Source organism: Copadichromis virginalis, linkage group LG15, assembly GCF_057382275.1.
Source record: "Copadichromis virginalis isolate Kocher_CV1m ecotype Utaka linkage group LG15, C_Virginalis_male_GT1.1, whole genome shotgun sequence".
Taxonomy (NCBI): domain Eukaryota; kingdom Metazoa; phylum Chordata; class Actinopteri; order Cichliformes; family Cichlidae; genus Copadichromis; species Copadichromis virginalis.
In genome coordinates, this window is record NC_140632.1 from 8,515,964 (window position 1) to 8,541,067 (window position 25,104).

The 25,104-nt window shown below is 38.5% G+C and overlaps 2 protein-coding genes across 4 annotated transcripts in view; both read right to left on the reverse strand.

The window, feature by feature from the left end:
- Positions 1–603: 603 nt before the first annotated feature.
- LOC146691739 (scavenger receptor cysteine-rich domain-containing protein DMBT1-like) lies at positions 604–12,790 on the reverse strand. Of its 2 annotated transcripts, none has more exons than XM_085431696.1 (17): positions 12,699–12,790; positions 11,595–11,672; positions 11,253–11,279; positions 10,835–11,146; positions 9,152–9,442; positions 8,726–9,040; positions 8,355–8,645; positions 6,777–7,091; positions 6,265–6,564; positions 5,453–5,752; positions 4,432–4,746; positions 3,559–3,867; positions 3,171–3,464; positions 2,748–3,083; positions 2,549–2,656; positions 1,502–1,586; positions 604–1,379 (listed from the first exon to the last, which is right to left on the reverse strand). In XM_085431696.1, the coding sequence occupies exons 2-17, from the start codon at positions 11,644–11,646 to the stop codon at positions 1,232–1,234; spliced, it is 3,798 nt and encodes a 1,265-aa protein (XP_085287822.1). In that variant the 5' UTR covers positions 11,647–11,672; positions 12,699–12,790; the 3' UTR covers positions 604–1,231. The 2 variants fall into 2 exon arrangements, with proteins under 2 accessions (XP_085287822.1, XP_085287821.1); XM_085431695.1 differs by lacking the exon at positions 12,699–12,790 and adding an exon at positions 11,788–11,924.
- A 9,422-nt stretch (positions 12,791–22,212) lies between these two features.
- Positions 22,213–25,104, reverse strand: part of LOC146691740 (scavenger receptor cysteine-rich type 1 protein M160-like) — a 55,367-nt gene continuing 52,475 nt past the window's right edge. For both annotated transcript variants that reach the window (XM_085431693.1, XM_085431694.1), the window contains 2 exons: positions 22,991–23,299; positions 22,213–22,890 (listed from right to left, as the gene is read on the reverse strand). In XM_085431693.1, coding sequence (XP_085287819.1) covers positions 22,883–22,890; positions 22,991–23,299 — 317 coding nt within the window. In that variant the 3' untranslated portion in view covers positions 22,213–22,882. The remainder of the gene's footprint in view (positions 22,891–22,990; positions 23,300–25,104) is intronic.

Genomic DNA, 25,104 nt, shown 5'->3' on the forward strand with positions numbered 1-25,104 from the left:
GGTTCTTTAACACAAGGGGGAGCAAGCGAATCAGAACCCAGGGCACAGACTCAGCAGGTCCAATCAGTAAAGGTTTATTCCCAGAGAAGGAAAACAGGAATAAACACCATTAAAAAAATTGCAAAATAAAAAAAATGTTCTTTAAAAACTAAAATCCAAAATGTCTTGATGCATGCTCAATCATCCAGGTAAGTAAATCCCAGTAAATACCGAGGCATTTTCAGTGGGAGAAACATTTCGTCACTTATCAAACTGACTTCTTCAGACTTCTCCATTTGACACTTTAAATTTTGTTAATCTAAATATATTGTACTTTATGTAGCTTATTTAATCTACAAATGTATTTTGACCAAAGGTCTACTGAGATATTTTTAAATTACAATGAGAATTTTACACAAAAGTTATGTACAACCTAAATATTTATATTTAATGAAATGTGTAAGTTATATATTTTTCCAGTATCGACTAATGATATGCTATTGATATAGTCAGTTTTGATACTCTTTGATACTTGAAGGACCTCTATAACGTATATATTTAATCTGTGATTATGATAATTAAATTATGATGTGCAAATGGACCATGTATAACAAATGACCCATGTTGTATATGAAGTACATATTTATTCTTATACCAGAAAAGATTAAGAAGAAAAAGCAACTCATCATGAAATATAGTCAGTGTTAAAGTCAAACAAGATATTCATAATAGGCATCTTCGTAAAAGTCCTTGAACCTTGAAGTGTGAGAATCACTCAGTGCAGACAAAAATTACCAAATAAAAACACGTGAAAAAGACTTTTGCATGAAAGAGGAATACTCTGACAGGATAAGCATACATGTTATTTTAAACAAATCATTTAAAGTTCTCTTAAAAGACTGGAAACAGCTCAGGTTTAATGAAACAAAGTCTGAAGATTTATGAATTATTTGTTGAAAAAAGAATTTAAAAAACCGACAATCCTTAAACAGTCCTAAAGAGCAACTTCACACAGAATGAAAGTGTTTATTTTGCTGATCTGAAATAGTTTGGTAGTCACTTTGCTGTTGCGTTGAAAACTATGGTTCAGAGTAGGTCATTGCAACATCACTATGGATGTGGTTTAGATGTCAAAAGAGAAATGAAACTTTTTGCAAATATTTCACTAAAGGTCTGCTTTTTAGCCTACTGTTATACTCCTCTTTATATTTACTAAAACCACATTACTGAGGTTATGTTTTCATACATGTTATCATGAAACAACAAGAGGTTCAAGCTCATAACACACTTTTCCAGCCAGGTCTTCGGGTGCTCTCTCAGCATTGCTATCAGTATCTGCATCAGTTTTACTCTGTTCTGGGCCGGGAGTGCATGGCTCATACAGTTGGTTATTCCTCTCTCTGAAGGAGAGAACAAAGAGCACAAAATTGGCAATTATAATCATATCATATATTTTTTAAACTTTCTTAAATTCAAAATATTTGTGCATGTTTGAAATGCATGTTTCATTTTTTCCCCTTACCTTTCATCAAGGGCTACAGTGGTTTTGTCCTCCATTTCTTGTTTTATTGCTGCTCCAAATCTGTTACTAAACTGAACAATGACTTCTGAAATTGGAGCAAACATCACCATAACGTTAGCAGTCCTTTTTTTTAAACATTGGAGTGAACCAATGAACTGATTCAAGGTGCTGCTGAGGATCAACACTGACATTATAAAGAAATAAAGTTGATAACAGTGTAATCAGTTGCTCAGTTACACCTCAAGAAGACAGTGAGCAACAATGCACTGGTTATGAGATTCTGTTGTTTCAGTGTAAATTCACTCTCAGGAGTTATGCATATCACACCAACTGGTCTGGAAAGTACGGTAAATATAAATATCTCTAACAAATGATGAAGGTGAGACAGCCAACATATTGCCACTTACAGTCATGTGAAAAAGAAAGTGCACCTTCTTTTAGTTCAAAGGTTTTACTTGTCAAGACATAATGGAAATAATCCAGTCTTTATCAGATCTTAAAATGATCTAACTACAACCTCAGCTAAACTACAAAATATGTCATGTTAAGCCATGTCGATATTTAAATCACAAAAAGTAAGCTGTGTGTGTATTGTGTCTTTTCAGTGTTTCACTTTGCGTACTCTTCTCACAGTTTTCTGCCTTAAAGATGTGATTGAGAAAAGTGAAGGTATTGTTGATATTATAACTTTTTACGAGTTATTAATCCCAAAGGTACAATTTAGTGAATTTTCTGAAATAAAGTTGAAAAGGTTTAGTAGTAAAGTAGTTCCTTAACCAGTTTGATGTGACTGAGCACTGCTCAATTGAAAGATTTCAGTGGGTTTACCAGAGAATAATGCTGGTGTTTATAAAATCAAAACAAGGACTCCAAAGTTGCTTTAAAATACCTAAATAATAATGAGTACATTCATCTCTACAAGTGCCACCTCATACGTTATGCATAGTAGATTTATCCATTGATAACATCAAAATAGTTTAGAGCACTTTCAAAGACAATATGTATCATAAAAAAGAGGATAATGGAGTTATAAAAACTGTTTCTTACCAGAAACCCCCCACTTCCTTCTCCAGACCAGGAAAATAATAACCACGAGGAGTAGCAAAACTACTAGCACACCCACAACAGCTGCGACAACTGAAGAAGATGAGCTTGCTGTAAGAATAAAAAGAGTTAGACACAACAATAACCATATAAATACTATATAAAGTAATATATATTTATTGTTTTCAATTTCAGATCTTACAGGTAACGGAGATATAAAGGTTCCTTGAAGGAGCAGAAGAGAAGGACATTGCAGAGATGTTAACGCTGTAGTGACACGTGTACGATCCTTGGTCTTTAAAATCTACTGAAGGGAGCTCAAAAGTGGCCAGGTATAAGACTGAGTAGCCAAATGCTGACATTGTTTCAGTATTGTTCGTGTTTAAATTTGTCAAACTGAAGAAACCTCTAGAGTAAATGGAATGAATAGAACAAGTGACGGAGAAGGTGCTGCCTCGGGTGACTGATACTTTGTCGGGACTGTAGACCACCATTGCATGGGGGGACACCAGGGAGATGCTGGGTTTTTCCAGTTTAACTGCAAACAATATAAATATATAAATATATATTAGAAAAAGTCAAATTTCCAACAAGTATACAAAAACTGTGCATGATATTCACTGACCTACAACAGAGAGGTCAGCAGGAATTCCTTGAGGATAGTAGATGATTTGATTGGCCATTTTCTTTTGATATTCACAGTAGTATGAACCCTTCTGACTAAAGTCCACTTTAGGGAAGACAAAGGTTGCAGAAGCTTGATCTGAGAATTTCTCCATTTGAAATGACCCTTGGGTTTTTTTCAGGAGAAATGTACCGCCCATGTGTTCTGTTACTAGCGTGCAGGTAATTTCAACTTTGTCACCCCAGTTTACCTCTACCCCAGGGTTGATCGTGATTTCAGGCTTCTGCAGAGCACCTAAAAGAGAAAATTAATGTTGTGTAACTGCCAACACGGTATTCTTACAAGCAATGAGATCATTTGTTAGTTCAAAATGAGCTATGTCTCTTACCTAAGCAGATAACACTGGCATCTTCACCATGCCCACAGTTATTTTGTCCAAAACCAGGATGTGAACAGTGTGAAAGTGCAGACTCTTGGCCTGAGCATTCCACGTTATCCAGCCATATAGGGCCACTGCCTCTACCAAAATGGGCACTTGCAGGTGCTGAAACGGCATGACCGCAACCAAGCTGTCTGCATACTACATCGGCATCGCTCATTTCCCAATCGTCATCACACACAGTTCCCCACTGTCCTTTATAGAAGACCTCCACTCTGCCGGAGCATTCACCTGAGCCACCCACCAACTGGACTTGTGCTGCATAACAGAGCAGAAAGAGTGAATACAAGTGCAAAGGAAAGTCCTTAAAATAATATTTTTGTATTAATACATGAATCATATAGCTCATATACAGACTTTTGCAACTAATAACAAAATACTGAAGTATAATATTACTTATATTATATAGTTTATTAGTTTATTAGTCACTTTAACATTTTAATATGTTTTACATTTTGCTTTTTAATCTATAGAGTAAGATAAGCAGTGCTGTTCATTTAACGGGTTTCAAAATAACTGTAATCACATTACATTTCCCAGTAACGCGGTAATGTAACACATTACTTGGTCAAATCCGGTAATTACATTAGCTACAATTATGTCATTAGCATGTGGTTTCCCAGTTCAAACAGCCTGTTTCTCATCACCTCTAGTTTAAAACACCAAGATGGTGACTACGAAAAAAGAGTAATCTCAAGGCTCCATAATAGGACTTCACAAACCAGTTGGTGACACTTGGAGCTACATTCATCTTTTATACTGTCTTTGATGTTAGGAAAAAATATCTGAGAATTTTGAACACACAATGATAAAAGTCTTTACCTGCACAGAGAACACCAGCATCATGTTCATGCCCGCAGGTTGCTCTTGTAAAACCTTTGACTGAGCATTGCTGAAGAGATGTCACATTATCAAAGCATGAAGAGCTAGCCTCCACCACTGGTCCACTGCCTGGGCCGTGAAAAGCAGCACCAGGAGCATTCATGGCACGTCCACACTCCAGCGTCTCGCAAACTGCTTGAGCTTTACTTAGAGTCCAGTCCGTGTCACACACTGTGTGCCACTGCTCGCCATGACGTACCTCCACTCTTCCAGAGCACTCATCGTTACTGTTAGCCACCCGGATAGCCAAGCTTCCTGTGAAGTCAAGTAAACCAAAAATGTAGCCACAGGTGTGGAAGAATAATCAATGATCAATTGATCATATTAATGATCAAGGAATGGACCTCATCATGTTCTGTTTATAAGGCTGAGGAGACCTGAAGTCTGCTGAGACTGAAGAAGTCACTTGGATGAGTGACAAAATGTTTCTCCCACTGAAAACGCTACGTGCAAATGAACAGAATCAGCCTTTTGGGATATATTGTACATTATTTAAATTCAGAAGAGCTGCCGACATTACATTCTCGCATTTTTTGTACAAATCTAATTCCTAAAAAGTTGGGACACTGTTTAAAATCTAAGTGAAAACAGAATTCAGTAAGAAAATATTTTATTCACAATAGAACCATGGAAAAAAAAAATCTAATATTTCAACTGACAAAATGTAAGAAAAATATTTGCTATATTTCCAACTGCTCAAAGCGTTCCCAGATATAAACATCATCTTGCATGGAAACACATGTTGCTTTAAAACTTATATGCAGCATTTTGATTCTTTCCAGATTTGTAAGCTGCTAATTTCATAGTCATCAATGCTTTTCCAGAAGAATGTCAAATTTTGGTGTTTTCTAGGTTCTATTGTGAATCAACCATGGATTTATAAGATTCTCACATTACTGAATTCTGTTTTTATTGACATTTCACATAGTTTCACAGCCTTTATTGTATGCTTTTCTCTTACCTGTGCAGAAAACACCAGCCAATACAGTGTTGTTGCAAGTCCTGTCTGGATATGGTCTTTGTGGACACTGAGTCAATGTAGACTCTCTTCCATTGCATTCAATTTGATCATTCCAGGTCTGTCCTGTACCAGGGCCAAGCTGAAGAAGCTTATGGGGCCTCCCACAATCCAACTGTTTGCACACCACTGTTGCATCATTCATGTCCCAGGATTCAGCACACACAGTCCCCCACTGGTTTTGATCAAAATATTCTACTCTTCCATCGCAACGAGTGGATCCACCATTTAATCTCACGTTACCTGAAAATCATTGTTTTCAAATTAATGTACGTGAAATCCAACTTAGGGGCCAGGTCAGAAACAGAAACACTAAATCCTGTTTACATTTTCTTAGCCTTTGTTAAGTTTCAGTGTCTGTGCGTCTGAATTCATGATACTTACACCTGCTGTTTGAAGAGGAGGTTAATCATCTGAACAGATGAGATAACTATGTATTTCATTGTTGCTTTACAAAGTTGCAGGCTAATTATTTTGTGTGCTTATACATCTGTGTGTACGTTGGCTTGCCTGATCCTAGTGACCTTCTTAGAGTACATGCTCAGGCATAGCTCACATGTCTGAACATAGCGACCATGTTTTTGGTATTGGTACCAGATGCATCAACACATGGGTTTCAACTATGAAAAAATATCTGTCTGGTTGTTTGCATCAACACATTAATTGGAACCACTTATATTTAATATTTTTTAAGAAGGCTATCATTGATTCACTTACATTTTGAAACTCTAATTTAATTTGACATAAAGTCTTACCTGAGCATACCACAGAGGCTTCTTCAACACGGTTCGTGGCAGATCTGCTATAGTCTCTAAATGAGCACTGTGTGAGAGAGGTCTCTCTACCATTACAATGGATCTCGTACCCTCTCAGATCTCCACCTTGACCAAATGACCCTGACATCTTGACAGGATCTCCACAGTTCATCTCTCTGCACACCACTGTAGCTTCATTCCTCCCCCAGTTGACATTAAGTGCTGGTGACCAGTGTTCACCATGGTGGACCTCCACCCTTCCTGAGCACATGTCAGTCCCATTGATTAGTCGAATGGTAGCTACAAAGCAAAGAGGAGAAAATCAGCAATGAGCTGGTGTTCATATGAAAGAAAAAGTGAATTCATTGAAATCCATGTGATATTCTTATTAGTGTTGTAGAAATAACTACAGTATAATTTATAATAAAATGCTAATCAGAAAAAACAAAACAAAGTAACATCTAAAAGTAAAAAGAAGGCATTGTATGAAATGAAACATCAACAGTTTGTACCTGAACAAATCACTCCTGCATCTTCACCATGACCGCAGTTATTTTCTCCAAAGGAGGAACGTCTGCAGTGCACAAGTGACGTCTCGTTACCTAGACAGTTGACATCATCAAGCCAGATCACTCCTTGGCCTTCACCAAAGAAGGCACTGGATTTGGCAGTCTGAGGTGTTCCACAGTCCATGGCTCTGCACACCACCTCAGCATCTCTGAAGTCCCATTCATCATCACACACTGTTCCCCACTGGCCGTCATGCAGAATCTCCACTCGGCCAGAGCATCGGTCAGTGCCGTTCACAAGCCTTAGTGGTGGTTGACCTGAGGGCACACATTAAGGCATTACCAATAAATATTACAAACTTTCAAATTGATTCTATTAAGCTACATGCAGTTACATGCATATTGTAAAAAACAGACTCATTATTCATTTTGAATAATGAGGGACCCTCTTATGTTAAAGACCTCATAGTACAATACCCGCCCAATAAAGCACTTCTCCCTCAGACTACTGGCTTATTTGCGATTTCCAGGATATTTAAAAGTAGAATGGGAGGCAGAGTCTTCAGCTTTCTGCCCCCTTTCTCCTGTGGAACCAGCTCCCAGTTTGGATTCAAGAGACAGACACCCTATCTGTTTTTAAGATTGGACTAAAAGCTTTCCTATTTTGTTAAAAGTTATAGATCAGGTAAGCCTAAATGCTCTTTAGTTATGTTGCAGTAGACCTGGGCTGCTGGAAGTTGCCCATAATGCATTGACCATTTCTTCTTCACTCACTTCTTTTCACTCTAGATGTGTTTATAGAGACAGACAAACTTGTTTGATAGGATCTGAACTTTTTTCTCTTTGAGAGCAAGTGACGCCAAAGGGTAGTGGTTTATATGTTTTGCTAAAAAGCAAATATTCCTGGTTTGGGCATGGGAGGAGACATGGCACATGTTCTGACCACAGTGTGGTCCCATGTAGGCAGCCCACTGTAGGTTTGCTGAGTGTCCACACATGAACCCCAAGGGTTATATTAGCTAGGATAGTGTTGTAGGATAGTTTAATGTGTTCTGCTGACTTAATAACTGTTCCAGACCTCTAGCATTAAAGTCAGCACAACAACTGTGTGCTAGGAGCTTCATGGCATGAACTTCCATCGCTGAGCAATTCCTGAAACTTTGATGTAACGTGGATGTGGCCCAGGTGGATACAAAGTTATACTTTGGATGGATACAAAGTATAACTTTGTATCCATCCAAAGTTATACTTTGTATCCACCTGGGCCACGTCCACATTTATACTGTTCCCTACTATTCTTATTCACTCAATATTTTCTTATAATACAAATGACCTTTGCCTTTATAAATTACTAAATGCATAACTAGAAACCATTATGTTATCTTTAACTTGTCAGTGTCTACCACTGGGTTGGTAGATTTATTATTTCTGATGAGCCTCGAACCTTTAATTTAATTTACTGGTAAACAATTAGTAAAAAAAAGATAATGGACAAAAGCTATTCTTCTTAAATAATCAAACATGAGGCTTGCTATCCTTGGAAAATGGTGGCACAATTTATCTGTATCTTTAGTCTCTTACCTGCACATGCGAGAGAAACACCTGCACATGATCCCATGTGTTCTTGCAGTTGACATTGGCTGATAGTGCTCACATTACCAGTGCATGTACTTCTGAACCCTCGCAGTGAGCTGTCACCAAAAAAGAAGTTGTTTTGGGATTTTATTGGCACTCCACAGTTGAGCTCCTTACACACAACTGTAGCTTCTTTAAGGCTCCAGTTATTATTACAAAGTTTCCCCCATCGGCCGTCATGGAAAACTTCCAGTCTGCCAGAACAACCATCAGTCCCATTTATCAATCTGACTGTTTCTGCAAAGCAAAATTTGGTGTTGTTAAGAATTTCTTTAAAACTCAGTTTTGAGCAACAAACAGAATAGAGCCTGTGTTACCTGAGCACACGAGACCAGCATCTTCATTGTGGTCACAGTCATGTTCACCAAAACCTCTGTGAGGACATTGAGCAAGGGACTTCTCATGACCAGTGCACTCAATATCATCCAACCAAACCTGATCCTGGCCTCTCCCGAAGTAAGCCTTGTACTTGACTGCGAGAGCATTGCCACAGTTCATCTCTCGACATGCCACAGTTGCTTCTTGCATCCCCCATCTGTCATCACAGACTGTTCCCCATTGTGAATTATAGTAGATTTCCACTCTACCAGAGCAGCGATTAGTCCCATTCACAAGCCGAATGGGTTGACTGTCTGTTGGGTTAAAAAAAATGTTGAGGGTAAGTTTATTCAGCAAGGGGACAGTCTAACAGTGTCAGTTTACAACAAATTAGTGATAGTTTTGTGGGCACAAGTGTGACTTACTTCCACAGACAACAGTAGCATCTTCACAACTTTCATTGACTTTTAGAACTGAGCACTGTGAGACAGAGGTCTCATTTCCAGAGCAGATGGTTTTGACTGCGGTGAGGTCACGTGCTTCTCCAAAATAGGGTGTTTCGGTCTGAGGGAGAGGATCACCGCAGCCGCCCTCTCGGCACACCACCTGAGCTGCTTCTTTGCCCCAGTCACTGCAAACTTTTTTCCACTGACCTTCATGGTAGACTTCCGCTCTGCCATTACAACGAGTGGTTCCATTTGTAAACCGCACATTTTCTGTAAATGATGTTAATAAAAAAAAATGTAATAACGAATATCTCTTAAATATAAAACTAAGAGGTAAGTTGGTGTTAAATAATATGATGGATGGATGGATGGATGGAAGTTTTTTTGTTAAGTTAGCTTGCTAATTTTAAAGCCTTCTTGGCCAGGAGCTGGTTGGTTAAGGCCAGAATCAAAACTGGAGTCAGCTATCACCATCAGACAGGTTTATCTTGTTTGTTTAAGCTGATTTGCTTAGTAATCAGTGATCAGTAATAGGTATACGTGTACTTCCCAGTAAGCCAAATTGTTAATTTACCTGTTTTCATTTGACACTTTCACTAGACATTAAGGGCAAAAATAAATGTTTGTAATAAAGATTAGAAATATTTATTTTGTTTATATTAATGTATATGTTATTATTAGTACTATTATTATTATTATTATATATCATTATAGTCTTGTGTATATGAATGCATATATTGTACATGTTACATTGCACACTGTAAAATATGCTTTAAATGTAGGCCTTCACAACCTTTAAATCTTTATAGCAAGTATCAACACATAATAAATCTATTAAATATCAAATTCCTGGTGTGAACTACTTCAGTAGTCCAAAAAATTGGAGGAAAACATTATTACCTCTTTAGTTGGACATGGCAAGAACAAAAGACTAAAAATGGATGTTTGTGATTGTGTGATAAAATCTGTACTCATATTTTGTGCAAATAAATGAATCTTCTCTATAATATACACAGATAGCTGTCTGTATTTCAATACCAAACACATGAACACATGATTGCATGTTACAATTTATACAGGGTTATGATGGTTTCTACAGCAATATGTAAAATTCAGTTTTATCAGTTATATTTTTGTTTCACAGAAATATAATCACAGAGGAACTTAAAACAGGAGATACTATAATGCCGCAGACTAACATAAGTGCTGTGTTAGCTGTTTTTTTAGTTGTGCAGTATTTCTCAATTTCAACTACAGTTCCACATTTCATGGAGAGGGACATTTGGGGGTTTTGCTGAGCTGAAACCTTGCTCATATGAAGGAATTCTACGTGACTGCAGTCAGTGGTAATGATAATGGTTAGTACAGTGCTTGCTTAGCTTAGCAGAAAAATCAGAGAATAGTGGAAACAGCCAGATTGTCCGAGAATGACAAAATCCACCTTCTCAACTAGTGTAACATTTCATGTGTTGCTTGTTTCATCTTTAAAAAAATCATATGTAAACATGTTGAATTCATCAAAACGATATTATTTTTGAAGCTAAAGTAAAGTTCTTAATACATGTGTATAAGGAAAAACAAATACACAAACATCTTCTTTGAGAAAATGCTATTTGATAAAGTTAAACCTCACATCTGAAGTCAAACATTATTTAGGCTTACCTGAACAGACCACTCCTGCATCTTCACTATGGCCACAGTTATTTTGCCCAAAAGGTCTGTGTTGACACTTAAGGATGGAAGACTCATGGCCAACACACTGTACATCATCCAACCAGATCTCATCTTTTCCTTGTCCAAAGAAAGCACCTTTTTTGGCCTCCATAGCTGCCCCACAGCTTAGCTCTCGACACACCACCTCAGCATTGGCCATGCTCCACTGATCATCACAGACAGTTCCCCAACTGTCTTGGTAGAAGATCTCCACTCTACCAGAGCAACGCGAAGGTCCGACCAGCCTCATTTTCTCACATTCTGGATATGAGAAAAACAAAACCACAAAGGATGCACAATGTGTCGCCTTGGCCATAAAGCCATTACAATTATTTTTTTTTTTAATATTTGTGTGTTACTTACTGACCAGTAAACTGTAGAAAACTCAAGAGGCCTGCAGCAGAAATAGCAAAATGATGTGATTAAGCCTGACAGGCCTGATATGTAAATCTAGATATATCCTTCAGTTAACAGCCTATACTGCAGTCATAGCTATAATATGTGAAATATATTATAAATATGGAACAGTCGGGGATATTTTCTAATTGATCCAGTAAAGCATATTTAACACGTTCAGTCATCCAGGAGTATTTCAGTGCAGACACTAAAACTCCCATTGGTCACTTATGATGTTAACAAGCAATCAAACTATGTCCACTCAAGAAAAAACACAAGAAGTCAGACTGAGAAAAAACCTCCAGTAACTTACCAAGAGACAAGTAAAAAACAAAATGTCGTTTTTCATCCGAAATGAGGATCATATTTGGTCTTCAGTGTTGATCAAATGCTGTAAAATATTTTTGTAAAATTAAAACAGTGGCTTTACGTCTCCTCCTGTGTTTAGAAAAGCTTTTTAAAGCCCTTTTGTTTTTATCCAGAAGGTGATCATATAGTCCTCTTACCTTTTAAATTCACAATGTCTAGAACACTGTTAAAATGAAATCAAAATTTAAACGAACTTGCTCATGTTTGAAATACCCTAAGGATAAAAGCCCCATGAACATATCCAGTAATTGTTATGAATCAAAAGGGACCACCTGGACTTGGACTGCAAACTGGATCCATGTTGACATTTTGATCAATCATTAAAGGGGAGATGATGAGAGGGGATTTTGTTTTTTACACAATGCCTACATTACTATTTAAAAAAAAAACAGGTGTGAAATTGAGCAGAAAGAGAAACAACAATTTAACATTATGCTGGAAAAGAATTATAACAGTAAGAATTATTTTTGCACGCAACATAGATAATTGGGAAATAGAGATCACAGGGACGATTTTTGTGAAATATCGATTGGTGAACTTGACCACTGACCACCCTCTTTACCTGCCTCCTCCCACCTCTGGTTATCATTCACAGCAGTGCTTTCATCTTTCATTTGTACATGTTGCAACAATCCTTTTATTTAATTCCACTAAGCAGGATGAACTCATGTGCATACAACCTTTTTTTTTAATAAAACAAAATAAAAAATTCTACATCACAGATTCTCTTAGGAAGCCTCAAGACAAAAGCTGATTTCAGATATTTGACTTGAATACACAGCTTAATTATAGTTGTTTTCAGTATCACAATAACTTTTACACATGTTAGTGGAATTTCAATTTTCATATATATCATATATTAATGCTGATTTGGCACTTTGTGCTTACAGTGTGATATTCTGAACCTGGATTATTGTGCAGGATATCTCTATTCTCCTCTCTGTACATCTAACACAGCATAAGAAAGAAGTATTTTGTTATGTTAGATGAACCAAACTTTAAACTTTAAATAAGCTATTTGAATATATTTTGCAAATAATGTTCTTACCTTTAAAATAGATTATTGTAGGTTTTGTTCATCAGTATAATGAAGAATAACTCTGGTTTGAGATACCAGATCTCAACTTGCTGAAGTTTGTTCCTTCACTAAACTGTTCAGACCCAGTTCTTGTCCTGTATTTTATTATTCAAGGCGTTCTCATCTGGGATTGGGTATGCAAAGCACTTCCTGTTGTGAAACTCTGAGTCTCAGTCAGTCTTATAAATCTGTTCTTCTTTTGTTGTAAATACTAAAAGCATATATTACTTTAGTTAGTCAGATTAATAAGAAATTGATGACTAATCATTGCTTTAAAATGACCTTTCGATAAAATGTTTTGTTGTTTTCTAAGAACGCTGTGTTCATTCTTTACTTGCTATTTCCTAATTAATTTGTCCATTCAGCATTTAAGTTGATTTTGGCTGATTTTGTTATCTGTAGTCACACAGAGCAATTTCCGTCACATTATCTTAACTTCCTCTTTTTCCAGCCTATGTTTCTCAATGTATTCCTTACTTTTCCTTCATATTTGCTTTCCTGAAAGAAAACAACATTTTAACAAGGAAAATGTCAAATATTGAGAAGAAAGTTAATGGTTTGTTTCCAGTGGGTTGCCATTTACATACTTTTGTTCAAAGAAGAGGGGATCCTACAAAAAAATGGCCCTATCTGCTTTTTTGAGACGTGAGCAACTATTGAGCAATAAGAGGAGATGAGTAGTTGTCCCATTCTTGTCTGATAGGATTATAGCTGCTCAACAATCATGAGTCATCTTTATAGTTTTCATTTCATGGTGTGTTTCAAATGTTTTCAGGTAGTGAAAGGTAGTTCAGCATGTGGACTCTTCTGCAGTGAAGCAATGCTGTTGTAATAGTTGCAGCGTGCTGTTTAGCAGTGTTTCACTGGCATACAGTGGGGCAAAAAAGTATTTAGTCAGCCACCGATTGTGCAAGTTCCCCCACCTAAAATGATGACAGAGGTCAGTAATTTGCACCAGAGGTACACTTCAACTGTGAGAGACAGAATGTGAAAAAAAAAAATCCATGAATCCACATGGTAGGATTTGTAAAGAATTTATTCGTAAATCAGGGTGGAAAATAAGTGTTTGGTCAATAACAAAAATACAACTCAATACTTTGTAACATAACCTTTGTTGGCAATAACAGAGGTCAAACGTTTACTATAGGTCTTTACCAGGTTTGCACACACAGTAGCTGGTATTTTGGCCCATTCCTCCATGCAGATCTTCTCGAGAGCAGTGATGTTTTGGGGCTGTCGCCGAGTAACACGGACTTTCAACTCCCGCCACAGATTTTCTATGGGGTTGAGGTCTGGAGACTGGCTAGGCCACTCCAGGACTTTCAAATGCTTCTTACGGAGCCACTCCTTTGTTGCCCAGGCGGTGTGTTTTGGATCATTGTCATGTTGGAAGACCCAGCCTCGTTTCATCTTCAAAGTTCTCACTGATGGAAGGAGGTTTTGGCTCAAAATCTCACGATACATGGCCCCATTCATTCTGTCCTTAACACGGATCAGTCGTCCTGTCCCCTTGGCAGAAAAACAGCCCCATAGCATGATGTTTCCACCCCCATGCTTCACAGTAGGTATGGTGTTCTTGGGATGCAACTCAGTATTCTTCTTCCTCCAAACACGACGAGTTGAGTTTATACCAAAAAGTTCTACTTTGGTTTCATCTGACCACATGACATTCTCCCAATCCTCTGCTGTATCATCCATGTGCTCTCTGGCAAACTTCAGACGGGCCTGGACATGCACTGGCTTCAGCAGCGGAACACGTCTGGCACTGCGGGATTTGATTCCCTGCCGTTGTAGTGTGTTACTGATGGTGACCTTTGTTACTTTGGTCCCAGCTCTCTGCAGGTCATTCACCAGGTCCCCCCGTGTGGTTCTGGGATCTTTGCTCACCGTTCTCATGATCATTTTGACCCCACGGGATGAGATCTTGCGTGGAGCCCCAGATCGAGGGAGATTATCAGTGGTCTTGTATGTCTTCCATTTTCTGATGATTGCTCCCACAGTTGATTTTTTCACACCAAGCTGCTTGCCTATTGTAGATTCACTCTTCCCAGTCTGGTGCAGGTCTACAATACTTTTCCTGGTGTCCTTCGAAAGCTCTTTGGTCTTGGCCATGGCGGAGTTTGGAGTCTGACTGTTTGAGGCTGTGGACAGGTGTCTTTTATACAGATGATGAGTTCAAACAGGTGCCATTCATACAGGTAACGAGTGGGGGACAGAAAAGCTTCTTACAGAAGACGTTACAGCAGAGGTGTGGACTCGAGTCACATGACTTGGACTCGAGTCAGACTCGAGTCATTAATTTTATGACTTTAGACTTGACTTGAAATAATGTTCTAAGACTTGTGACTTGACTTGGACTTTTACACCAATGACTTGGGACTTGAATTGGACTTGAACCGGTTTACTTGAAAAGACTTGATATTTTACCCCAAATATAAAATTTAACATGCATATTATATAGAGATTGAAAATGTGACGTCATTCACGGGTAGAACCGCAAAGGATTCTGGGAACTCGTGGCAAGCGGTACTAGCGCACGCAGACTTTCAATTAAAATCAGTTATACAGCGATAAAAAGAAACACAAAAATGTCAAGAAGCTGTTGTATTATTAACTGCAATAGCCGGTCGCATGACAGCCACGGGAAGCCGACGGGTAAAGAGATCGGTTGTTATCGGATTACGTCGTTGAAGAGAAATTGTTCTAGCCATGTTTCCGAAGTAACAAAGACGCGACGGATGGCCTGGATTGCAGCCATTCAAAGATCAAATATAACGTCCCAGAACACTCCAGCTCACAGGTTAGTCTGCTCCAAGCATTTACACGAAGGTCAGTGTTTTTTAGTAGTTAATACGTCATTTTCATAACATAATTGGTGATATAGGTTACAAGCAAGTCTGGCGCTGAACAGAAATGGTCGCGCTATGCTCCTTTGTTTATTGTGCATAAATAGTGAATTGTCCTGAAACAATATTGCGTTTCGCTTCTGTTATTATGGTACATGGGTGCATTTCAAGGTCCTGCACCCATCCGTCGGTAAACTGTACCTGGGCTTGTTGCAGTGACCTGAAGTTACTAAACTTCATGAGTGTATGTACTCACTCCAAGAACCGTATGATTATAAATATGCATATAAATATGCTAAGATGAGATAGCTGACTTCATCTAACTAGCAAATGTTGTCCAGGCTACGTTGGTGATACAGTTTTTTTTAATGTGTATGATATTTTTGTCATGCGATTTTAAAGCCGGTCCTACAACCGCATCCAAGAATAACATGCAGCTTATCTCAGAACTGTCGGTGAAAATTATTCTTGGAGCTAGGTTTAATTGAGCTGCATTTTAAAGAGGTGCAATTTCACAATTTGTGTATATTTTCTAAGTTCACTATTTTGTCATGTGTTGAGAAAAACACAGATTTTAAAATTACATGGTCTAATATTTACATTTAGCATAACTGCAACATTATTTTTTCGTTTTGTTTTTTTTAAAGACTCGAAAGGACTTGAAATTCAAAGTTTCAGACTTGTGACTTGACTCGGACTTTTACACCAGTGACTTGAGACTCGACTCTGACTTGCCTGACATTACTTGAGACTTGACTTGAGACTTGAGGATAAAGACTTAAGACTTACTTGAGACTTGCAAAACAATGACTTGGTCCCACCTCTGCGTTACAGGTCTGTGAGAGCCAGAGATTTTCCTTGTTTGAGGTGACCAAATACTTATTTTCCACCCTAATTTACGAATAAATTCTTTACAAATCCTACCATGTGAATTCATGGATTTCTTTTTCACATTCTGTCTCTCACAGTTGAAGTGTACCTCTGGTGCAAATTACTGACCTCTGTCATCATTTTAAGTGGGGGAACTTGCACAATCGGTGGCTGACTAAATACTTTTTTGCCCCACTGTATGCAAGGCCTTACCTGAAAAAGACATTGTCTAGGTGGGAGCATATGTTGCTCTAAAACCTAGTGTTTACTTTTAACTGCACGGATGGTGAGTTTCCATTGCAAGCTGCCAATTCCATAGGCTCTAATGCAACCTGTACCATCAGGGATGCGGGCTTTTGAACTAAATGTTCATAACAAGCTGGATGGTCCCTCTGTTCTTTAGTCTGGAGGACGTGTTGTCCATGTTTTCCAAAAATAATTTAAAATTTTGATTCCTTTGACCAAAGACCAATATTCCACTTTGTCTTAGTCTATTTTAATTGAGCTTTGACCAAGATAAGACTGTTCATAGATGACTTCTTCTTAGCATGGCAGTGCTTTAACCTGCACTTGTGGATGCTACAGTGAGCTTTTCCACACTGACTTATTTTTGTATATCCTATGATATACTGTGAATCAATTTTTGTCAGACAGAAAAATCCAATGTGGTTAGCAAAGGTTATCATTGTCCCCTCACAGCAATAAACTTATGGGTTTGAATCTTGAAGTTTGCATGTTCCTTTGTGTCCTCTCTAGAGGTACTCTGGTCTTCTCCCACAGTTCAAAGACATGCATGTTAAGTTAACTGTTAATTGTAAATTGACTATAGGTGTGTTTGTGAGAATGGTTTTCTGTCTCTCTTAATTAGTTTTGCAACAGACTGGTGATAGCTAAGAAAATGGGTGGATGACTGGCCAAATATTTCAGCTTTGTTTGGTTTGTGGTTGTGCTTAGACTTGTGGCCAAAGTCTATGCTTATGTTTTCACATATTGCATAAAATGAAATCACATAGTAGGTTTATTACTTTAAAATTCATGTGTGTATTTCTATAACACTCTCCATTCATTTCTTTATACTTCAAAACCAGAGTTTAGCATCTTCAGTCGGATGTGTGGGAATAAAGTGATAGAAAAAAATAGATACATTTGTTTGTCTATTCAGTTTTATATTATTTGTTACAAAGTCTTATTGCCTCAGACTTGGTAACACATAAAACAGTCCTCAGAGGGAAGTACTTGGTTCATCTGTTAAAAGCTTGCATGCAGTGAAAATGTCCTTATAGGGACTGTTTGAAGAAAAAAAAAAAAGGGTTGTAGCCAGCACAACCAGAGGCTGTGAATAACGTGAAAGTACTAACTGGCCCAATGAATTGAACTGAGTCTTGGCCGAATTTGAAACTAGTGTTAGAGAATACTGGAGTTTGAAAGGACAGCAGGTTAAACACATATTGACATTTGGGTAAATTATTACAGGATCTGAGGTTCTCTGATAGGAAATTACATCACAAAGCTACCTGAAAAAGAAGACACTGTGTGCAGTCTGATAAACAGGCTGGTCATGTCACAAACAAGATAATAGTCTAATAAGTAGAAATGCGTGTATATACCAGAGTTATAATTAGAACAGCAATTGCAGCGCTAGGAGTACTTTTATCTTGTTATTGGCTTGGATTTGTGTTAATATTAGACTGTTGTAAGGACCTTGCACTTCCTTAAGACAAATACTTTGAAGACCTTAAATTATGTATTAAAGGAAATACTGTACAGTTAGCAACTATTTTTAACTTTCAAATGCTCACTCTACTTCAGCTTGAATTGTTCTAACATTTTTGGCAAGTCCAATAGCGGCCACTGCAGTTTCCCCACAGAAAATAAAGTCAGATACACTTACCAATCACTATGTTAGCTACACCAGTTCAACTGCTGGTCAATCCAAATATCTAATCAGCCTTTGACATGGCTGCATCTTAGTGCATTTTAGGGAAAGAGACATGCATCCCAAAGTTCAAACCAAGCACCAGAATGTGGAAGAAAGGGGATTTAAATGACTTTGAACATGGTTGTTGGTGCCGGACAGGATGGTCTAACTATTTCGGAAACTGCTGATCTCCTGGGATTGTAACAAAACCCTACTGTGGTATAGGGAAAATATGTGGTATAGGGAAAATATGTGGTATAGGGAAAATATGTGGTATAGGGAAAAGGAGAAAATCACTGCATAGATCCATCCTGCTTGTATAAACGGTTCAGACTGGTGCTAGTAGTATAATGGTATATGGGAACTTTGGCACACTTTAGGACCTTTAGCATCGGTTGTGCAGCTTTCAAACACCAAAGAATACCTGAGTGTAGCTGCTAACGATTCCCTTATGACCTCAGTGTACCCATCTTCTGATGACTGGTTTCAGTAATGTAATGTAATCAAGCATCTTTGCGATGTGGTTGGGGGCAAGTTCAAACTACAGCACTTCTGTTCGATTAGGCTATTATACAATATCACATTTTAAGTAGTGATGGGCAAATGAAGCTTTCTGAAGCATTGAAGCTTGTATTGAAAAGGGGTTAATTATTAAACGGTTTTCAACAGTCCTCTTTGGTGGCATCTGGTGGCCAAAAACATGAAGAGCATCTTAATTCTACAAATTAAACTGCTTCATTATGAATTCCCACTCAAGAGCTCAGTTGACAGCTTCTGTTTAATACCATGTGACAGTTATTCAATTCAATTCAATTCAATTCAATTCAATTCAATTCAATTTTATTTATATAGCACCAAATCACAACAAAAGTCGCCTCAAGGTGCTTTATAGATACAGAGAAAAACCCAACAATCATATGACCCCCTATGAGCAAGCACTTTGGCAACAGTGGGAAGGAAAAACTCCCTTTTAACAGGAAGAAACCTCCGGCGGAACCAGGCTCAGGGAGGGGCGGGGCCATCTGCTGCAACCGGTTGGGGTGAGAGAAGGAAGACAGGATAAAAGACATGCTGTGGAAGAGATACAGAGGTTAATAACAGATATGATTCAATGCAGAGAGGTCTATCAACACATAGTGAGTGAGAAAGTGCATGCATCATGGGAATCCCCCGGCAGCCTACGTCTATTGCAGCATAACTAAGGGAGGATCCAGGGTCACCTGGTCCAGCCCTAACTATATGCTTTAGCAAAAAGGAAAGTTTTAAGCCTAATCTTAAAAGTAGAGATAGTGTCTGTCTCCTGAATCCAAACTGGAAGCTGGTTCCACAGAAGAGGGGCCTGAAAACTGAAGGCTCTCCCTCCCATTCTACTTTTAAATACTCTAGGAACAACAAGTAGTTCTGCAGTGCGAGAGCGAAGTGCTCTAATAGGGTGATATGGTACTACAAGGTCATTAAGATAAGATGGGGCCTGATTATTTAAGACCTTGTATGTGAGGAGCAAGATTTTGAATTCAAAGCAAGATTTTGAATTCAATTCTGGATTTAACAGGAAGCCAATGAAGGGAAGCCAAAACAGGAGAAATATGCTCTCTCTTTCTAGTCCCTGTCAGGACTCTTGCTGCAGCATTTTGGATTAGCTGAAGGCTTTTCAGTGAGTGTTTTGGACATCCTGATAATAATGATTTGCAGTAGTCCAGCCTGGAAGTAATAAATGCATGAGTATCACACAGTTATGTGAAATACTGGGCTACCATTGTGGTGCTGTATTATTTTGGAGTGAAAAAAATGTTGTCTATTTGTTTATTCATCAAATTTATCATTTGTCATTGTGTTCTCCCTTTGTTTCTGACTCCTTGACATTTGTAAACAGTTAAATAAAAAATAATTCTAAATGTATATTTACACTCTTAGAATAGGTTGGGCGTAATGCTTGTGCTATGAGGTACCTGCCTCATTGTGATTATGTAAAAACCAGTGTGTGTCGTACCTTGGTTTGCTATTTCTTACACCAAAACACCACAAATCCCGCAAACAATCACTTCCTTATCCGTGCTCGCATTCTCGCCAGTCCGGACTTCGTAAGTTCACACTGGAGTCTGGACGCAGCGCGATTATTCGAATGGCAGTGTACTTGATGACATCTTCTCGCCGGGGTTTTTTACTGTCATCCCCTCTTAATTTAATTGTGATTAATAAATGCAATGGACATTACACATGATATAAAAAAAATACACGTGATGCAGTAGATTTCTTTAAGGAAGAAAAAACATAATTTTAAAAAAGTATCTTAAACACTGACAAAATTCGCTTTTACGCATCATCTGCTTCATAACGTCTAATAAGCTTCATAGTTAAGCACAAGCACTACGTGACAGAAACACAAGCTTAATTTCTCTTAATAAAAATAGTATACATGTAATGCCTGAATAAAAACAAACCGGTAAGATGTTAGAATACTTATTTTTATTTTAGTACACACTCAAAACTTAAAACAGACAGCTGGGATTCACGTGACTCTGACCAGATGAACCAAATGTGGGTTTTTTGGGTGGGGGGTTGAGACACCTGAGCATCAGCTTCAAATGGACAATCACTGATTTTATGATTCTAAAACAAATAGGAACACACTTTCATTCCATTAAAAAATGGAAAAATAGATTTTTCTCCTCTACTCTTTTCGATTGAGTAAACTTTAATCCATCTTGGAATAAGGTTGTAGAGTTATCTACGATAAAAACTATGTATCTATTCGCTGCTGTTAGCTTTGGTATCACACCGTGTTACTTGAAATGTCAGTTAAAAGATATATTGTTCTAAACCTGGCTTCAGTTCTCCCCACAGAAGCATATTTCTGAACCCCATGATTGTAGCAGCTATTACTGAAATATGGTCACCCAGACCTGACCTATAGGGCACACTGCTGGCTAACCGTGATATGGTTGCACTTCATCACTGAACTAAAGTGGAATTTACAGATATCTGTACTTTACATGAGTAGTTATTATTCTGACAACTTTCTACTTTTACTCTCTACATTTTTAAATTAATATCTGTACTTTCTACTTCTTTCCTCTTCAATACAGGTTCGTTACTCTTGGTTAGTGGGCCGGTCCGGAAGAAGTGCACGTGTGCCTAAGTTGTGGCCTTGGTACCATATAACATTTGATAAGCATTACAGAACAGGAGTGACCATAAAGGAAGCAATGTTTGTTTTGTTCTTTTTTAACTGTCAGGTAATTTCTAATGCAACATTTGAAATTACATGCAAGCAGCAGAAATGAGCTTCCTCCAAAGGATGGCTGGGCTCTCCCTCAGAGATTCAGGGACAGGGACACAGTACAATGAATATTCTGATACTGGATGACTGGTTTTCTTTGTTTTCGAGAAAGCATCCCCCTTAATATGCTGTTCTATTTTGTTAGCTGCATGAACAGAAGATGCATCTGGTTTATTATAAATAATAAAAAGTGCCTCAATTTTGTCCACTTGCCTCAGAGACACAGTGCATCCTGCTGAAATAATCTCCATGAGTACTGTGTCATCTCATGGAGTACATACACACACATGATGTGTGTGTATGTACACACACATGCATTGAAAAAACAGTCATGAAAAATAAAGTACACTCTCTTTCCATTTGAAGGCTCAACCTCAGCTGAACACGACATATTACACTGTGTGCCGTTTATTTAACAAAAGCTAACCCAAACAGCAGAAGCAGCCTCCAAGTTTATTCTTACTGCTTCCATAGGAATTAAGAGTGTGAGAGGCAGCCAGATGTTAATCAGTCAATCAAATGCACTTTATTGGCTGATCATCAGCAAGAAAATCAGGAAGGACAACCATATGTAATTCAATTACATTTTATTTTTATAATGCCAGATCACAAAAGTCACCCTAAGGTCTATAATAAATGGCTTATATTGCAGCGATATAGAGGGTCCTAACTGAAAAAGAACAGAAGGACTTTTTGGAGATGCTAACACTGTAGAGAGAGATCTGCTCTCCTTGGTGTCATATTCTATTGTACAGAACTCACAGGTATGAAATGAACAGAGGCAAGTGAAGGTGCTGCCTCAAGTGACTGATATTGTGTCAACTTTAGATCACCATTGTACTAGGTGACACCAGGGAGATGCTGGGCCTTTCCAGTAAGGCAAAAAAGTTGTTTATCATGGTATGTATATCAGAAATAGTTAAATTTATCAACAATTATACAAAACTGAGCAAACAAAGCACAAAGTTACTGATCTATAGTCAATATAGTATATAGTACTTATAGTACTTATATCGACTTATAGTCAATATAAGTCAGAAGCATTTCCATGAGGATTTCCATTTCCATTTTCTTTTGATATTCACAGCAGTATGACCTAATATCTACTTTAGGGAAGATGAAGATTTGTGATCTGAGAATTTATGGGAGAAATATCAAACACATGTGTTCTCTTATTATAATGTAGATAATTTCATTTCCGTCACTCCAGTTTACCTCTGGAGCAGGGTTCATTGTGATTTCAGGCTTCTGTAGAGCAACAGAAACAGAAATTAAATGTTTGTTATGTATTAACCAAATGGCAAGCAGTGAGCTAATTTGTCAGTTCAAAATGAGCTATGCCTCTTACCTAAGCAGATAACACTGGCATCTTCATTATGCTCACAGTTATTTTGTCCAAAACCAGGATGTGAACAGTGTGAAAGTGCAGACTCTTGGCCTGAGCATGCTACGTTATCCAGCCATATAGGGCCAGTGCCTCTACCAAAATGAGCACTTTCAGGTGCTGAAACGGCATGACCGCATCCAAGCTGTCTGCATACCACATCAGCATCTCTCATTTCCCAAAAGTCATCACACACAGTTCCCCACTGTCCTTTATAGAAGACCTCCACTCTGCCGGAGCATTCACCTGAGCCACCCACCAACCGGACTTGTTCTGCATAACAGAGCAGAAAGAGTGAATACAAATTCAAAGGGACATCTTTAAAACAAACATCTACATGTACAGTGGGGCAAAAAAGTATTTAGTCAGCCACCGATTGTGCAAGTTCCCCCACTTAAAATGATGACAGAGGTCAGTAATTTGCACCAGAGGTACACTTCAACTGTGAGAGACAGAATGTGAAAAAGAAATCCATGAATTCACATGGTAGGATTTGTAAAGAATTTATTCGTAAATTAGGGTGGAAAATAAGTATTTGGTCACCTCAAACAAGGAAAATCTCTGGCTCTCACAGACCTGTAACGTCTTCTGTAAGAAGCTTTTCTGTCCCCCACTCGTTACCTGTATGAATGGCACCTGTTTGAACTCATCATCTGTATAAAAGACACCTGTCCACAGCCTCAAACAGTCAGACTCCAAACTCCGCCATGGCCAAGACCAAAGAGCTTTCGAAGGACACCAGGAAAAGTATTGTAGACCTGCACCAGACTGGGAAGAGTGAATCTACAATAGGCAAGCAGCTTGGTGTGAAAAAATCAACTGTGGGAGCAATCATCAGAAAATGGAAGACATACAAGACCACTGATAATCTCCCTCGATCTGGGGCTCCACGCAAGATCTCATCCCGTGGGGTCAAAATGATCATGAGAACGGTGAGCAAAGATCCCAGAACCACACGGGGGGACCTGGTGAATGACCTGCAGAGAGCTGGGACCAAAGTAACAAAGGTCACCATCAGTAACACACTACAACGGCAGGGAATCAAATCCCGCAGTGCCAGACGTGTTCCGCTGCTGAAGCCAGTGCATGTCCAGGCCCGTCTGAAGTTTGCCAGAGAGCACATGGATGATACAGCAGAGGATTGGGAGAATGTCATGTGGTCAGATGAAACCAAAGTAGAACTTTTTGGTATAAACTCAACTCGTCGTGTTTGGAGGAAGAAGAATACTGAGTTGCATCCCAAGAACACCATACCTACTGTGAAGCATGGGGGTGGAAACATCATGCTATGGGGCTGTTTTTCTGCCAAGGGGACAGGACGACTGATCCGTGTTAAGGACAGAATGAATGGGGCCATGTATCGTGAGATTTTGAGCCAAAACCTCCTTCCATCAGTGAGAACTTTGAAGATGAAACGAGGCTGGGTCTTCCAACATGACAATGATCCAAAACACACCGCCCGGGCAACAAAGGAGTGGCTCCGTAAGAAGCATTTGAAAGTCCTGGAGTGGCCTAGCCAGTCTCCAGACCTCAACCCCATAGAAAATCTGTGGCGGGAGTTGAAAGTCCGTGTTGCTCGGCGACAGCCCCAAAACATCACTGCTCTCGAGAAGATCTGCATGGAGGAATGGGCCAAAATACCAGCTACTGTGTGTGCAAACCTGGTAAAGACCTATAGTAAACGTTTGACCTCTGTTATTGCCAACAAAGGTTATGTTACAAAGTATTGAGTTGTATTTTTGTTATTGACCAAATACTTATTTTCCACCCTGATTTACGAATAAATTCTTTACAAATCCTACCATGTGGATTCATGGATTTTTCTTTCACATTCTGTCTCTCACAGTTGAAGTGTACCTCTGGTGCAAATTACTGACCTCTGTCATCATTTTAAGTGGGGGAACTTGCACAATTGGTGGCTGACTAAATACTTTTTTGCCCCACTGTAGTTCTCAAAAGACATCTGTGCTGTACATGTGCGCACAATATATTGTACAATATTTTCACATTAATATGTAGATCATATAGCTTAGATGCAGCTAACAGACTCTTTCGATTTTCAACGAATAACAATTACT